This window comes from Chlorocebus sabaeus, chromosome 14 (genome assembly GCF_047675955.1).
Source record: "Chlorocebus sabaeus isolate Y175 chromosome 14, mChlSab1.0.hap1, whole genome shotgun sequence".
Lineage (NCBI taxonomy): Eukaryota > Metazoa > Chordata > Mammalia > Primates > Cercopithecidae > Chlorocebus > Chlorocebus sabaeus.
The window spans coordinates 42,030,286-42,047,644 of NC_132917.1; the positions used below are offsets into that span (position 1 = coordinate 42,030,286).

The following is a 17,359-nucleotide window of genomic DNA, read 5'->3' on the forward strand; positions in this document are numbered from 1 at the left end:
CTAACAGGCCACGAAGGTACCAGTCTGTGGCCCAGGGGTTGGGGACCCCTGGTATAGTCTATTGCTCCTAGGTTACATAGGCAGCTGTAACACAACGGTAAGTATATGTATATCTAACAAACCTAAACATAGAAAAGATACAGTAAAAATACAGTATTTGAATCTTTTTGGACCACTGTTGTATATGCAGTCCATCGTGGAACAAGACGTCATTATGCAGTGCATGACTGTATATTGGCAGGTATTGCCTCAGACCAGGTAGCAATTACCGTTTGCAGAGTGCCATTTCTATATGAGAGTCGAATGCTTCTTTGTCATTTCCACTCAAAATGTACTCTTAAGTAGTGGCCACAAGTTGAAAGGCCTAAGGGTACATTTTCCTGTGAAATAAGAGGAAGGCAGAAGTATACAGATAAAATTCCAAATGGAGAAGATAGAATTTGAGTATCACATAAATTATTGACAGGCAAATGATCATTATCATCTTAAGGTGTTCACATTTTCTAGAGGATTTTTCTTTAGAGGTCAAATTAAATTCCTATGGATAAATAGGGTGGAACCCTTTTATGAAGCTGTGGTACATAGAATAAAGCAAGAGTAATCAGCCAATTGAGAAAAGTGACAAAGGGCTTAAAAATGAGGAGTGGAAGAAGTATACCATTAGAGCCATGAGGCATGTGATAGAGAATTCGAGATAAATAAAAAATTTGGAATATCAACTAAACTATCTCTACCCTTCTTCTGATCAAAACTGTAGCCATCTTAAAGGCCTCAGAAATTATTTTCTGAAAATGATCTATTTTTTGTCACCTTTTGGAATTGTTTTAAATTTTTATTTGTACATCTCTTTTGGCATATATATTCATTGCTCCCACTAGATCATACACTATTTGTAAGAGGTCACTAACATAGTCATCCCAAGGCTAGCTGAGAAACAATACATTGTTTGTAAATTGAATGCCAGAAGAAGTTAGTTATAGAAACAGGAAGTTGTGATAAAATTACAGTTTTAGAGAGACAGGTTGGGATAGATGCAAGAATAAAATAATACGTACCAGAGTAGCAAGAAGGATTTCAGATTTTGAGCTTTGGAATATGCAGCAGTTCTTAGTGATAACTTTACTCTGTTAGTCTGCAGTACACCGAAATTTATTTGTATTTAGGAACTTTCAGGCTAAGATGTCAGTAAGGTCATATACTTGAGTCTGTCATTAAGGGGTGTAAACTATAGTGATTAGCATTCTCATGTCATGATCAAGTATAAAAGTTTTTATTGACCTTCATCCTGGCGTTATGATGATTTCCACCATGGTTCTTAAAACTTCCTTCACTTTTTCATTCACGCTACCTAGCTCTTGGTCCCCACCATCTTATTCTCAGACCACTGCCCTGAAATCAGTTCTCCACATGGCTACCAGAGGGTATTCTCTAGAATGTAAATTGAACTCTCTTTTTCAGCTTAAAACCCTTTAGTGATTCTTTATTCTCTATAAATAAAGTTTGCATCATCTGAATGCTACTTACCTCTTGTCTCTGAACTATCCCCTTTCATTCTACATCCTGGCCACATCAAGGAGCTTTTTGTCTCCCCACTAACAACCACTCAATGCCACAAATACATACACTCACTTTGCTGTTAGAGTGTTTCTGTAGCTTTACACGTAGTGCAATGGATCCAAGTATCTTATCACCACCCGTTCAGTTGTCTATTTCTTTCTTATTCTTTAAGGTCTTATTGTGTATTTTTTCAAGGAAGCCTTCCTTGAGCTCTGTGTCTGTCATCCTTACAGAATTATGTGTCCTTTCTTTGTACTTCCATGATACTCCATTGATATATCTCTGTTACTGTACTTACCACATGTTTTCATTGCCGATGTGATTCTCCTTGAAGATTTTGAATTCCTTGATGTCAGCAACTGCCTTGTACACCTTTGTAAACATAAGACTAGGATTATAATTGGTCCTGAGTAAATATTTGATTGGTGCATGGATGATGAATACATAACAGTTTAGGCAAGCAGAGGTGACTAGCGTATGCCGGAGAGAAGGGTCATCCAGGTGCAGAAATGCAGAAGAGTCAAAAGTACTTAGTTTAGGAATTCAAAATAAACTGAAGCACAGGGTGTGAGATTGGGAGTTTCAAGAAATGAACATAGACGGGTAGGGCCCATAGTGGAAGGTTTTCTTACACCTTTTTAGGGAATTAAGTTTTCATCCTGACGGTAGTGGAGAGCCACTAAAGAATCTTAAGCTGAGGACTGACAGGCAGATTTATAGTAATCAGTCCAAGATGCCTATGTTTTTGACATTTTTAACATCCCTGAAATTACAGTGCATATTACTATTGATGGTGTCTTATAGTTCTAATAGGAAATACTTCTTTCTAATGGTACTTAAAATGATGGGGCATATTACAGTTTGTGGCATTAAATTTAAAGATACATAGCATGTGTTAGGTCATTCTGGCACAGTGTAGCAATGCCATAGTGTAGGGTAAAACTGCAAGAAGAGAGACTCAAGATAAACTCAGCATAATCCAGAAGAGAAATTTGGTGGTGAAGTTGCATCCATTTAGTTGTTTTGGTATTAAGTACTTTCTGTGTGCTAGGCAGAGTGCTCAAGTTATTTCAACCCTAATTCAAGAGTTATTAAAGTCATATGCCAGGGGAAAAAAAGACAAAAAAACCAAAAATACTTTGACTCTTATCTCACACCATAAACAAAAATTAAATCAAAATGGATCATAGACCTCAATGTAAGGGCTAAAACTTATATAAGAAAGATCTTAGTGACCTTGAGTTTGACAAAGATTTCATAAGTAGCACACAAACAAGCACAGACTATAAGAGAAAAATCAATTAATTGAATTTCATCAAAATGTAAGAATCTTGTTCTTTCAAAAACTGTTTTGAAAATAAAAGAGCAAGCTACAGAATAAGAGAAAATATTTGCCAGACATGTATTTGTCAGAGGACTTTTATGTAGAATATTTGAAGAACTTGTATGCCTCAGTTATTAAGAAGAAAGCCCATTCTTTTTTTTTTTTTTTTTTTTTTAAATTTATTTATTATTATTAAACTTCAAGTTGTAGGGTACATGTGCACAACGTGCAGGTTTGCTACATATGTATACTTGTGCCATGTTGGTGTGCTGCACCCATCAACTCGTCATTTACATCAGGTATAACTCCCAAAACTCTTTAGTTTGATGAGATCCCATTTGTCAATTTTGGCTTATGTTGCCGTTGCTTTTGGTGTTTTAGACATGAAGTCTTTGCCCATGCCTATGTCCTGAATGGTACTACCTAGGTTTTCCTCTAGGATTTTTATGGTATTAGGTCTAACATTTAAGTCTCTAATCCATCTTGAATTAATTTTCGTATAAGGAGTAAGGAAAGGATCCAGTTTCAGCTTTCTACTTATGGCTAGCCAGTTTTCCCAGCACCATTTATTAAATAGGGAATCCTTTCCCCATTTCTTGTTTCTCTCAGGTTTGTCAAAGATCAGATGGCTGTAGATGTGTGGTATTATTTCTGAGGACTCTGTTCTGTTCCATTGGTCTCTATCTCTGTTTTGGTACCAGTACCATGCTGTTTTGGTTACTGTAGCCTTGTAGTATAGTTTGAAGTCAGGTAGCGTGATGCCTCCAGCTTTGTTCTTTTGACTTAGGATTGTCTTGGAGATGCGAGCTCTTTTTTGGTTCCATATGAACTTTAAAGCAGTTTTTTCCAATTCTGTGAAGAAGCTCATTGGTAGCTTGATGGGGATGGCATTGAATCTATAAATTACCTTGGGCAGTATGGCCATTTTCACGATATTGATTCTTCCTATCCATGAGCATGGTATGTTCTTCCATTTGTTTGTGTCCTCTTTGATTTCACTGAGCAGTGGTTTGTAGTTCTCCTTGAAGAGGTCCTTTACATCCCTTGTAAGTTGGATTCCTAGGTATTTTATTCTCTTTGAAGCAATTGTGAATGGAAGTTCATTCCTGATTTGGCTCTCTGTTTGACTGTCACTGGTGTATAAGAATGCTTGTGATTTTTGCACATTAATTTTGTATCCTGAGACTTTGCTGAAGTTGCTGATCAGCTTAAGGAGATTTTGGGCTGAGACAATGGGGTTTTCTAAATATACAATCATGTCGTCTGCAAACAGGGACAATTTGACTTCTTCTTTTCCTAACTGAATCCCCTTGATTTCTTTCTCTTGCCTGATTGCCCTAGCCAGAACTTCCAACACTATGTTGAATAGGAGTGGTGAGAGAGGGCATCCCTGTCTTGTGCCAGTTTTCAAAGGGAATTTTTCCAGTTTTTGCCCATTCAGTATGATATTGGCTGTGGGTTTGTCATAAATAGCTCTTATGATTTTGAGGTACGTTCCATCAATACCGAATTTATTGAGCGTTTTTAGCATGAAGGGCTGTTGAATTTTGTCAAAAGCCTTTTCTGCATCTATTGAGATAATGATGTGGTTCTTGTCTTTGGTTCTGTTTATATGCTGGATTATGTTTATTGATTTGCGAATGTTGAACCAGCCTTGCATCCCAGGGATGAAGCCCACTTGATCATGGTGGATAAGCTTTTTGATGTGCTGCTGAATCCGGTTTGCCAGTATTTTATTGAGGATTTTTGCATCGATGTTCATCAGGGATATTGGTCTAAAATTCTCTTTTTTTGTTGTGTCTCTGCCAGGCTTTGGTATCAGGATGATGTTGGCCTCATAAAATGAGTTAGGGAGGATTCCCTCTTTTTCTATTGATTGGAATAGTTTCAGAAGGAATGGTACCAGCTCCTCCTTGTACCTTTGGTAGAATTCAGCTGTGAATCCATCTGGTCCTGGACTTTTTTTGGTTGGTAGGCTATTAATTATTGCCTCAATTTCAGAGCCTACTATTGGTCTATTCAGGGATTCAACTTCTTCCTGGTTTAGTCTTGGAAGAGTGTAAGTGTCCAGGAAATTATCCATTTCTTCTAGATTTTCCAGTTTATTTGCGTAGAGGTGTTTATAGTATTCTCTGATGGTAGTTTGTATTTCTGTGGGGTCGGTGGTGATATCCCCTTTATCATTTTTAATTGCGTCGATTTGATTCTTCTCTCTTTTCTTCTTTATTAGTCTTGCTAGTGGTCTGTCAATTTTGTTGATCTTTTCAAAAAACCAACTCCTGGATTCATTGATTTTTTGGAGAGTTTTTTGTGTCTCTATCTCCTTCAGTTCTGCTCTGATCTTAGTTATTTCTTGCCTTCTGCTAGCTTTCGAATGTGTTTGCTCTTGCTTCTCTAGTTCTTTTAATTGCGATGTTAGAGTGTCAATTTTAGATCTTTCCTGCTTTCTCTTGTGGGCATTTAGTGCTATAAATTTCCCTCTACACACTGCTTTAAATGTGTCCCAGAGATTCTGGTATGTTGTATCTTTGTTCTCATTGGTTTCAAAGAACATCTTTATTTCTGCCTTCATTTCGTTATGTACCCAGTAGTCATTCAGGAGCAGGTTGTTCAGTTTCCATGTAGTTGAGCGGTTTTGATTGAGTTTCTTAGTCCTGAGTTCTAATTTGATTGCACTGTGGTCTGAGAGACAGTTTGTTATAATTTCTGTTCTTGTACATTTGCTGAGGAGTGCTTTACTTCCGATTACGTGGTCAATTTTGGAGTAAGTACGATGTGGTGCTGAGAAGAATGTATATTCTGTTGATTTGGGGTGGAGAGTTCTATAGATGTCTATTAGGTCTGCTTGCTGCAGAGATGAGTTCAATTCCTGGATATCCTTGTTAACTTTCTGTCTCGTTGATCTGTCTAATGTTGACAGTGGAGTGTTGAAGTCTCCCATTATTATTGTATGGGAGTCTAAGTCTCTTTGTAAGTCTCTAAGGACTTGCTTTATGAATCTGGGTGCTCCTGTATTGGGTGCATATATATTTAGGATAGTTAGCTCTTCCTGTTGAATTGATCCCTTTACCATTATGTAATGGCCTTCTTTGTCTCTTTTGATCTTTGATGGTTTAAAGTCTGTTTTATCAGAGACTAGTATTGCAACCCCCGCTTTTTTGTGTTCTCCATTTGCTTGGTAAATCTTCCTCCATCCCTTTATTTTGAGCCTATGTATGTCTCTGCGTGTGAGATGGGTCTCCTGAATACAGCAGACTGATGGATCTTGACTCTTTATCCAGTTTGCCAGTCTGTGTCTTTTAATTGGAGCATTTAGTCCATTTACATTTAAGGTTAAGATTGTTATGTGTGAACTTGATCCTGCCATTATGATATTAACTGGTTATTTTGCTCGTTAGTTGATGCAGTTTCTTCCTAGCCTTGATGGTCTTTACATTTTGGCATGTTTTTGCAGTGGCTGGTACCGGTTGTTCCTTTCCATGTTTAGTGCTTCCTTCAGGGTCTCTTGTAAGGCAGGCCTAGTGGTGACAAAATCTCTAAGCATTTGCTTATCTGTAAAGGATTTTATTTCTCCTTCACTTATGAAACTTAGTTTGGCTGGATATAAAATTCTGGGTTTAAAATTCTTTTCTTTAAGAATGTTGAATATTGGCCCCCACTCTCTTCTGGCTTGAAGAGTTTCTGCCGAGAGATCTGCTGTTAGTCTGATGGGCTTCCCTTTGTGGGTAACCCGACCTTTCTCTCTGGCTGCCCTTAAGATTTTTTCCTTCATTTCAACTTTGGTGAATCTGGCAATTATGTGTCTTGGAGTTGCTCTTCTCGAGGAGTATCTTTGTGGCGTTCTCTGTATTTCCTGGATTTGAATGTTGGCCTGCCCTACTAGGTTGGGGAAGTTCTCCTGGATGATATCCTGAAGAGTGTTTTCCAACTTGGTTCCATTTTCCCCCTCACTTTCAGGCACCCCAATCAGACGTAGATTTGGTCTTTTTACATAATCCCATACTTCTTGCAGGCTTTGTTCATTTCTTTTTCTTCTTTTTTCTTTTGGTTTCTCTTCTCGCTTCATTTCATTCATTTGATCCTCCATCGCTGACATTCTTTCTTCCAGTTGATCGAGACGGTTACTGAAGCTTGTGCATTTGTCACGTATTTCTCGTGCCATGGTTTTCGTCTCTTTCATTTCGTTTGTGAGCTTCTCTGCATTAATTACTCTAGCCATCAATTCTTCCACTTTTTTTTTCAAGATTTTTAGTTTCTTTGCACTGGGTACGTAATTCCTCCTTTAGCTCTGAGAAATTTGATGGACTGAAGCCTTCTTCTCTCATCTCGTCGAAGTCATTCTCCGTCCAGCTTTGATCCGTTGCTGGCGATGAGCTGCGCTCCTTTTCCGGGGGAGATGCGCTCTTATTTTTTGAATTTCCAGCTTTTCTGCCCTGCTTTTTCCCCATCTTTGTGGTTTTATCTGCCTCTGGTCTTTGATGATGGTGATGTACTGATGGGGTTTTGGTGTAGGTGTCCTTCCTGTTTGATAGCTTTCCTTCTAACAGTCAGGATCCTCAGCTGTAGGTTGTAGCTGTAGGAGATTGCTTGAGGTCCACTCCAGACCCTGTTTGCCTGGAAAGCCTATTCTTAAAGTGGGCAAAATGTTTGAGCAATTGAAGTTGATACGCCATTTGAGGCATTGGTAAAATAATGGTAAAAATGCCTGTAATTGGTGGCCGGGCACAGTGGCTCACACCTATAATCCCAGCACTTTGGGAGTCTGAGGCAGGTGGATTGCTTGAACCTAAGTTAGAGACCAGCCTGGGCAATGTGGCAAAACCCTGTCTCTACAAAAAAAATACAAAAATTAGCCAGACATGGTGGTGTGCACCTGTAGTCACAGCTGCTCATGAGGCTGAGGTTGACAGATGGATTGCGCCTTTGGAGGCTGTGGCAGCACTGAGCCATGATTGTGCCATGACACTTCAGCCTGGGCAACAGAGCGAGACCCTGTCTCAAAAAAAAAAAAAAAAAGACTAGGAAAGAAGAGTAAACTAAATCCAAGGCTTAGCAGAGGGAAGGAAATAAAGATTAGAGCAAAATAAATGAAGTAGGGAATAGAAAAACAATAGAATCAATGAAACCAAAACTCAATGAGGTAACACTTAATACCCTCTTGAGTTTTTTTAACCTGAAAGTAACAAGTGTTGGCAAGAATATGGTGACACTGGAACCCTCGTACATTGCTGGTGGAATTGTAAAATGGTGCAGCCACTGTATTTGGCAGTTCCTCAAAGAGTTGCACATACAACAACCGTGGCTCAGCAGTTCCGCTCCTAGGTATATACTCAAAATAATTGAAAACAGGTGTTCATATGAAAATTTTTACACAAATGTTTATGGCAGCACTATTCCCATTAGCCAAAGGGGAAGGTGGAAACAATCCAGATGATCATCAACAGATGAAAAACAAAATATATCTATACAATGGAATATTTTTCAGTCATAAAAAAGAATGAAATATACGTGCTACAACATGGTGAACCTTGAAAACATTGTACTATATAGAAGAAGCCAAACAAGGTGTGGCTTCTTTGGAGGGTGGGGTGTGGGGAGGGAGTGACCGCTTAATGGAGTGAGACCTAGTCTCGCTCTTTGGCCCAGGCTGGAGTGCAGTGTGGCGCGATCTCCGCTCACTGCAAGCGCCGCCTCCTGGGTTCGCGCCATTCTGCTGCCTCAGCCTCCCGAGTAACTGGGACTACAGGTGGCTGCCACCACGCCTGGCTAATTTTTTGTATTTTTAGTAGAGATGGGGTTTCACTGTGTTAACCAGGATGGTCTCAATCTCCTGACTTCATGATCCACCCGCCTGGGCCTCCCAAAGTGCTGGGATTATAGGCTGAGCCACCGCGCCTGGCCAGTGGATACGTGGTTTCTATTTGGGGTGATGAAAATATTCTGGAACTTGGTAGTGGTGATGGTTGCACAACATTGTGAATATACTAATTGTCACTGAATTGTACATTTGTAAATGGTTAAAATGATAAATTTTAGGACTGTTTTATCACAGTTTTTAAAAAGCTACTGATAAAACAAGTAACTTGTTTGACATATTCTAACTATATCTAATGACCAGTGATATTTGCATAATTTGAGGGTTAATATAACTTATATGTAAAAAAATATTTCTTAAGAGGTTTCAAAAATAAATGCAGCAGGTCTTCTTCCTGTCTTCTAATTCATTCAATCTAATGTAGGACTTAGGAATCTATATTAAGGAAGCATGTTAGGTGATTATGATACAAATGACCTCCAACATCTTACTCTTGACAAAAATGCAGTGTTATACCACCATGTGTAGAACTTCTTAAGGTACTCTGGTACCTTAAGATATTACTTGTGTGCACATGAGAAAACTGAGTCCAAAAATTAAAAAATAAAAATGTTCTCTATTTCCAAATCTTTACTTGACTCTTAGTATAGACAGGACTGTTTTATCTTGTGATGTTGTGTGTTCTGACCATGCCAATATACCAATCACACATTTATTCCACTCCTTGTACTGTGTAAGTTAAAGGAGAGGTTAACTTTATATACTTATGCTTTGTTTATATGGAGTAACAGTCTAGAATTTAATATTTATGGTTTCTAGGATTTAAAATTTATGATTTTAACAAACAAGCTGTTTTTGAAGATTGATGACATGGGATTTATGGTTTACTTGAGGCACACATTTGAATCATGTGTTATAAGGCCACTGTGTGTGGTAAAGCAAACCATTTAGCTAAGAGAACTAGCCCAACTGTGTTTTAGTAAATTAGTATGGCTTTCCTATAGGTCTGTTTTGATGGGATTAAGTCTTGAGACAATATCATGTGCTGCATACCAGTGGGGCGCTCTGCTCAAAAGTTATAAACAATAATGTACTTAATTTTTTTTCACCCTCCCCTCCTTCCAAATGGACTTAATTTTAAAATTTAGATCTTTGAGGAATATATTCAAATTTGATATAATTTTTTTTCCTTAATTATCTTTAGGCCAACCAAGCCCTCGAGCAGCTATTCCCATGTCCTGTATAACCAATGGAAGTGGTGCAAACAGAAAACCAAGTCATACCAGCGCTGTCTCAATTGCAGGAAAAGAAACTCTTTCATCTGCTGCTAAAAGGTACCTGTTTGTGAAGTGGGGAAAACTAACATTGCAAAATTGTCTGAATGTGGTAGAGGTCTACCTTTAGAAAGAATATGAAATAGAGCTGTTTGAATTCAAATGAGCATGTCCTTTGAATTCTTAAACTGTGAAAGTAGAGACGTTTAGCCTGTGCTCACTCAGCTTGCACTCATCATACCTGTCAAGTTGTTTGAGGAAGCTTTCCTTTCTCACTAAGAAAGAAAGCAGTTTCATTTCCTGGTTTTGTTTTGTTTCTTTTTTAACAAGTATCTGTTGATAAGCATCACTATATTTAAAGAAATTGTATAAGTGAATTTTCCATAGCAAGTGATATATTTGATACAGCATTTTTAAAGGGAAAACAGAATATTTGATATGTCTATGTCAGTGGGATGTCAAATGCTATTATAACTTTTATTTTTTAACCATAACTATAAAATGAAGGCTTATTTCAAAAATATAGTACTATCCGAGGGGTGTGTGTGTGTGTGTGTGTGTGTGTGTGTTAGGGGATGGCGGGCAGGAGGGCTGTGGAATTACAGCAGTGTAAGTTTCAGTGGATTATAGATTTGCATTCTTTATGTTCTTTTCATCAGTTAATTAATTTACTCCAATAAAAGTGCTCGCAGAATTTTCCCTCTTTTGTAATTTCTAGCAAATTATTTGATGTAGAGTTTGGAGAGACCATAGGTGATAAGACCATAGGTGAAAATCTTAAAACCAGTTTCTTCAAAGAATGAGTGAGGAAAATCTTAAGTAATAAGATCATGTGTTAACAGTGTACTGATGGAAAATGCTTACCTCAATAAACTAATGCCAGTGACCGAATTATTCATCGGTGAGGATTCATAGGTACTTAACCAAACAGTTAACTACAAGAATGTTAAAGAAATACCAAGATCTTCAGCCCTTTTAAAAATTCCTTCTAGAACTCAGTCTTTGACATTGTTATTACAGAATCTAGACTTTCCGCTACAAAGGATGCTAACATTTATTACCTGTACTCCACTTTGAGTAGAAAAGGAGAAACCGTAAGAAAATGTTAGTACAATTTTAAATACATTTCCATGTTGTATCCAGTAATGGTTCAGATTCAGCCCATTTTCTTACGTAGCTATTGTACTGTTGGTGTGTAGTGATCAGTATTATGCACATTAGTGATTCAACAGTCTAAGGCCAGCTGAGTTTGTTAGTTTATGATCCAGGATCCCTTTATTTTGCTTTTAAATAACCCAGAAGGAAAATGGCTCTTTTAGGTTGTACTGGGCCCACATAAAACTAGTGGCCTCTGTATTCTTGTTGAAGAACAGCAAGAAAGAAGTAAATTCTGTTTTTTGTTTTTGTTTTTGAGAGAGTTGGACATACTGGAACTCAGTTTTTAAGTTAATCTGACATTCTTGAAGTATAATTATATTTCTTAATTTTTATTTTTTTATTTTTTCTTTATTTTATATACATATATTTTTTGAGATGGAGTTTCACTCTTGTTGCCCAGGCTGGAGTGCAGTGGCGCAATCTTGGCTCACCGCAACGTGCACCTCCCGTCTTCAAGCATTTCTCCTGCCTCAGCACCGGGAGTAGCTGGGATTACAGGCATGCACCACCACACCCAGCTAATTTTGTATTTTTAGTAGAGACAGGGTTTCTCCATGTTGGTCAGGCTGGTCTCAAACTCCCAACCTCGGGTGATCCGCCCGCCTTAACCTCCCAAAGTGCTGGGATTACAGGTGTGAGCCACTGCGCCCGGCCAAAATTGTATTTCTTAGCACCCACTTTAAAAAATTGATCACAAAGTAGATAGTCAAGGGCCAGTCTGAAGTCAGAAGTTATCAGAAGTGTATCAGGTTAAGAAATGTCACTTGACATTAAAATATACTCTAACATTTTAACCTATTATGTGATAAATTGTATATATTATGTACATTTATTTAAAATGTTCTTGAACAAATTTTCTTGTTGATTATGTACCTTATAATCGAATTACAAAACGTCCTTTGATTAAGAAAGACATTCAGGGCTGGGCGCAGTGGCTCACGCCTGTAATCCCAGCACTTTGGAAGGCCGTGGCAGGCAAATCAGCTGAGGTCAGGAGTTTGAGAACAGTCTGGCCAACATGATGTAACCCCATCTCTACTAAAAATGTAAAAATTAGCTGGGTGTGGTGGCGGGCGCCTGTAATCTCAACTGCTGGGGAAGCTGAGGTGGAAGAATTGCTTGAACCTTGGAAGTTGCAGTGAGCCAATATCATAGCACTGCACTCCAGCCTGGATGACAGAGCAAGACTTCATCTCAAAAAAAAAAAAGGAAAGAAAAGAAAAGAAAAGAAATAGGCATTTAGTAGTTTCCTACCTTTTCATCACTGAAATTCAAGTCTTGATTTCATCAGCTTTATAATATTGTCTAGAGTGTTTTCAGTATAAGTACACTTATCCAGTCTGGTTAGGAATAGCAGGTGGTTTATTAACCAAGAGTCAAAGTACAGAATCCAAAGAATTTATACCTAAATATCTGAAATATTTTAACATAAGATATATTCACCTGTATTCATTCATCAGTTTTTAAATGAAAGACCAAACCTACCCTCTAAATATGTATGTCTGATCAAATTCCTTGTTGACTGTCTTTCATAAAATATACCCATAAATAACTTTCTAAAATTTTTAGTTTCAGTTCTCAGAAATGAAATGAGTAAGAAATTTAAAACTCTGGCAGAAGAGTATGTTAGAACTCATCTCTCTTTCTATGATTTTTTTTTTTTTTTTTTTAAGACAAAGTCTCGCTCTGTCACCCAGGCTGGAGTGCAGTGGCGTGATCTCGGCTCACTGCAAGCTCTGCCTCCTGGGTTCACGCCATTCTCCTGCCTCAGCCTTCCAAGTAGTTGGGACTACAGGTGCCCACCACCACACTGGGCTAATTTTTTGTATTTTTTAGTAGAGACGGGGTTTCACTTTGTTAGCCAGGATGGTCTCGATATCCTGACCTCGTGATCAGCCCCGCCTCGGCCTCCCAAAGTGCTGGGATTGCACGCATGAGCCACCGTGCCAGGCCAATTTTTTTTTTTTTTTTTTTTTAAAGAGACAGGGTCTCACTATGTTGCCCAGGCTCGTCTTGAACTCCTGGGCTCAAGTGGTCCTCCTGTCTTGACCTTCCAAAGTACTGGGATTACAGGTGCGAGCCACCACACCCAGGCTCTGTGATTTGTTTGTTTTTTGAGACAGTCTCACGCTGTCATCCAAGCTGGAGTGTAATGGTGCAATCTCCTCTCACTGCAACCTCCACCTCCCCGGCTCAAGCGATTCTTCTGCCTCAGCCTGCCGAGTAGCTGGGATTATAGGCACACACCACTGCACCAAGCTAATTTTTGTATTTTCAGTAGAGACGGAGTTTCACCATGTTGCCTGGGCTGGTCTTGAACTCCTGACCCCAGGTGATCCACTCGCCTCCCAAAGTGCTGGAATTGCAGGCGTGAGTCACTGCGCCCAACTGCTTCTGTGATTTTTTTAAATTGTGTCACTCACACTAAATTTAACAGCAATTTTTTTTAGTAACTCATTTTTTTGTAGTCTTTCCAGAGCATTAAACTTAGTTTTCATAGAAATTGCTATTCTCTTTGTATTTAATTAACTTACATAATTAAAATAACCAACATAAACAGATTTGGGGGAAAAACTTAAACTCTTGGTAAGTGTAAAACTCAATTGACGGGAGTAGAAGTATACAGGAAAAAAACAGGAATTGGAGAATAACGTTTTAAACATGAATATTTAGTGTTCCTTTGGCATCGGTCATTATGCTTTACACAGATAATCCTCTGATTTGGGTAATCTGAGGTCAGTTAAGAGACCTTCATTTGTCCCCCAAAATCTGCCAAGATGGCAAAATGTATTAGAGACCATTTCTGTCTAAAGGGGCAATCTTCATGGGATGTATCACCTTAGAATTTTTATAAATTCTTCACTGAAGATGTTAATAGCTTCTGGAATTTTCAAAGAAATATTGTCCTTCTTGAATGAAAACAGTGCAAATTGTATTAGCTGTATGACCTAAGGTTTTGAATTATATAATACTCACTTTTCTATCACTTGATTTTTTTATTTGTTTAAATGTGTATTGTTCCATGTTATACTTTATTTTACAGTGGTACAGAAAAAAAGAAAGAAAAACCACAAGGACAGAGAGAAAAAAAAGAGGAATCTCATTCTAATGATCAAAGTCCACAAATTCGAGCATCACCTTCTCCCCAGCCCTCTTCACAACCTCTCCAAATACACAGACAAACTCCAGAAAGCAAGAATGCTACTCCCACCAAAAGGTTTTAACTGTCCCCAAGTACAGAGCTAGGGAATGGTTGTAATGATACCTAAATTCTGTGACTTGGGAAAAAGTTAGCTATCCAAGGATTCTGAGAGAAAAGGCTGGTGGCTTTATTTTTCCCTTCTTCATTGCTTATAATTTATGCTATATAGCACACTGGGGAATAAAGAATTAAGGTCACAACTTCTCAGTTAAAACTGGGAAAAAAAAAATGAGTTATGAACAATATGATGAAAGGAAGGCAGGAATAACCTAGTCTAAAACCAAACAATATTTTCCCAACCAAATTTTTGAATACTTTTTAGACTTGTATGTAACTATGCTATAAATTTATAGCCATGGATAGAAAATGGCCATATGTAATTGTCCTCACTGTATTTTGGCATCATTACAACCTTCAACCTGCAAGGGCCCATCTCAGGTGGCTCTTCATGGTGGCTGCATCTCAGTTTCAGTTTTGGGTCTTGGGAGGATAAGTTCTTGCTTGAGTAGAGAAATGAATCCATTTCACCTGGTCTTTTCTATGCTAAAGGCTTGCTTGAGGGCTTCTCTCTGTGTCCGTAATAATATTTTAAAGTTATGAGAAGGGGAAGAGGGAGAAACATTCTAACAGTGTGTGTGAGCCTAAATTGAGAATCTAAACCTGCATGCTGGGAGTTCAGTGCTACAGCTGCCTCCTAATCAAATATTGAGACCAATCTAATTAAATTTGCCTGTTTAGAAATGCTTATTCAAGCCTTGTGATTAGGAATAGACATATTTTATCATCGTACTTCTGCTTGGAAATCTTAGGAAACTATTAAACCATTTCCAGAACTGGCTAGAATTTTAATAAAATAAATGACAACCATTCCTAAAAGATTTATATTTTTATTTGATCGATTTAATATTTTGCCTCAGATCACTAATGGAAATCGGGAAAATCAAAATACCTTCGCTTGATTGATGCATGTTTACCACTTACAAAATGCTTTGTCTGTGTGTCTCATGCAGATTCTTACCCAATCTAAATGGTTTGTAATTTTTCTGCCTGGTCTCCTGTGGAGTTTTTCTTGGATATAGCTTATTAATGCTACATAACTTTGGATTGTGTGTGGTTTAAGGTGGCTTTTTATAATCGGTCTCTTTAAGGTTCTGATTTCACTTGGTATCTTCTTTGTCCCAGCATCTTTTTTTTCAGCTTCTTGAGGTCTCCTGGAAATGTGCTTGCCCTCCTAAATTGCTCTTTGGATATACTGTTGCAAGAAATATTGGAGACTGGATGAGTTTGAGGATAGTTAGCAATGCAATGAAAAAATCATTTGTAAAGAAACAAATTTCACTTATAGGGAATCAGGATTGCCAATAACCACATTCTTATGTAAAGTCTTGTTTATTTCTGATCATTGGTAAAATTGTCCCTAAAGATATAAACAAGAGTTTATTCCTTGTTGTATTTAGAAATTGTCATCTGTACCGTATGTAATGTAGTTACTTGTGGACATAATTGCACAAAAAATGAAAATGGCAGCCTCATAAAATTCAATGGCTATGAAAAAATACAGGTTTTCTGTAACTACAGATTATGAGAAACCTTACTCGGCGATGTAAGGAAATACTTTTTTTCTGTTAACAGAAGTGTTTTTTTAAAAAAAATCAGGTAATATTTGTTCTAGTGAATCTTCTGAGTGATACAGAAAATTATAATACAGGTTTGGGAGTTGCCTTGTTAAACTTCTTTACTCATCCAGGCAGTCTTTCAACTAATCCTTCTCTTTTCTGGATTAGCTTTAAGAAAGTGTTAATTGCTGCTTTTGTGTTCTGTTTAAATTATCAGTTACGTGTCTTTTACACTCAGAATTTTTCTCTAAGAAATTAATATTCCTTCTAGCATAAAACGACCATCACCAGCTGAAAAGTCACACAATTCATGGGAAAATTCAGATGATAGCCGTAATAAATTGTCGAAAATACCTTCAACACCCAAATTAATACCAAAAGTTACCAAAAATACAGACAAGTAAGTATTGCACTTTCTTCATTATATCCAAAAAGTAATAATTATTTGGCTATTATGTTTGCATGTATAGTTATGTATGTCTGGTTTAAATCTTTTTTTTTTTTTTTTTTTTTTGAGACAGAGTCTTGCTCTGTCACCAGGCTGGAGTGCAGTGGCACCATCTTTGCTCACTGCGACTTCTGCTTCCCAGTTTCAAGCAATTCTCCTACCTTGGCCTACCGAGTAGCTGGGACTACAGGCACGTACCACCATGCCCAGCTAATTTTTGTATTTTTTAGTAGAGACAGGGTTTCACTGTGTTGGCCAGGATGGTCTTGATCTCTTGACCTCATGATCTGCCTGCCTCCACCACCCAAAGTGCTGGGATTATGGCGTGAGCCACTGCGCCCGGCCTTGGTTTGAATCTTTTTAAAAACTCTGTATTATAGTTTTTACTTCTCTTACGGAGTCTCACTCTGTCGCCAGGCTGGAGTGCAGTGGCACAATCTTGGCTCACTGCAACTTCCACCTCCCAGGTGCAAGCGATTCTCCTGCCTTAGCCTCCTGAGTAGCTGGGACTATAGGCGTGCACTACCACACCCCGCTAATTTTTGTATTTTCAGTAGAGGCGGGGTTTCACCATGTTAACCAGGATGGTCTTGATCTCATAACCTCGTGATCTGCCTGCCTCGGCCTCCCAAAGTGCTGGGATTACAGGCGTGGGCCACCGCACCCAGCCCGGTGTATGTTTTCTTTCAAGTCTTCTACAAAAAGTTGTATCTACCTTTTAATGCTCCCAACTCAAATAATATGTCTTAATATGTCTTTTTTTTTTTTTTTTTTTGAGACAGTGTCTCACTCAGTCGCTCAGGCTGGAGTGCCATGGTACTATCACTGTCACGTCTTACTGCAGCTTTCACCTTCCTGGGTTCAGGTGATTCTCCTACCTCAGCTTCCTGGGTAGTTGGGACTACAGGCACGTGCCACCATGCCCAGCTGATATTTTTGTATTTTTTTGTAAAGACAGGGTTTTG

The 17,359-nt window shown here is 38.3% G+C and overlaps 1 protein-coding gene across 4 annotated transcripts in view; it reads left to right on the plus strand.

The window, feature by feature from the left end:
- EML4 (EMAP like 4) overlaps nt 1-17,359 on the plus strand; it is a 165,840-nt gene that overhangs the window by 84,384 nt on the left and 64,097 nt on the right. For 2 of the 4 annotated variants that reach the window (XM_007970827.3, XM_007970828.3), the window contains exons 3-5: nt 9,901-10,030; nt 14,172-14,345; nt 16,218-16,346. In XM_007970827.3, coding sequence (XP_007969018.1) covers nt 9,901-10,030; nt 14,172-14,345; nt 16,218-16,346 — 433 coding nt within the window. The remainder of the gene's footprint in view (nt 1-9,900; nt 10,031-14,171; nt 14,346-16,217; nt 16,347-17,359) is intronic. The other 2 variants (XM_007970829.3, XM_007970830.3) reach the window with 1 other exon arrangement.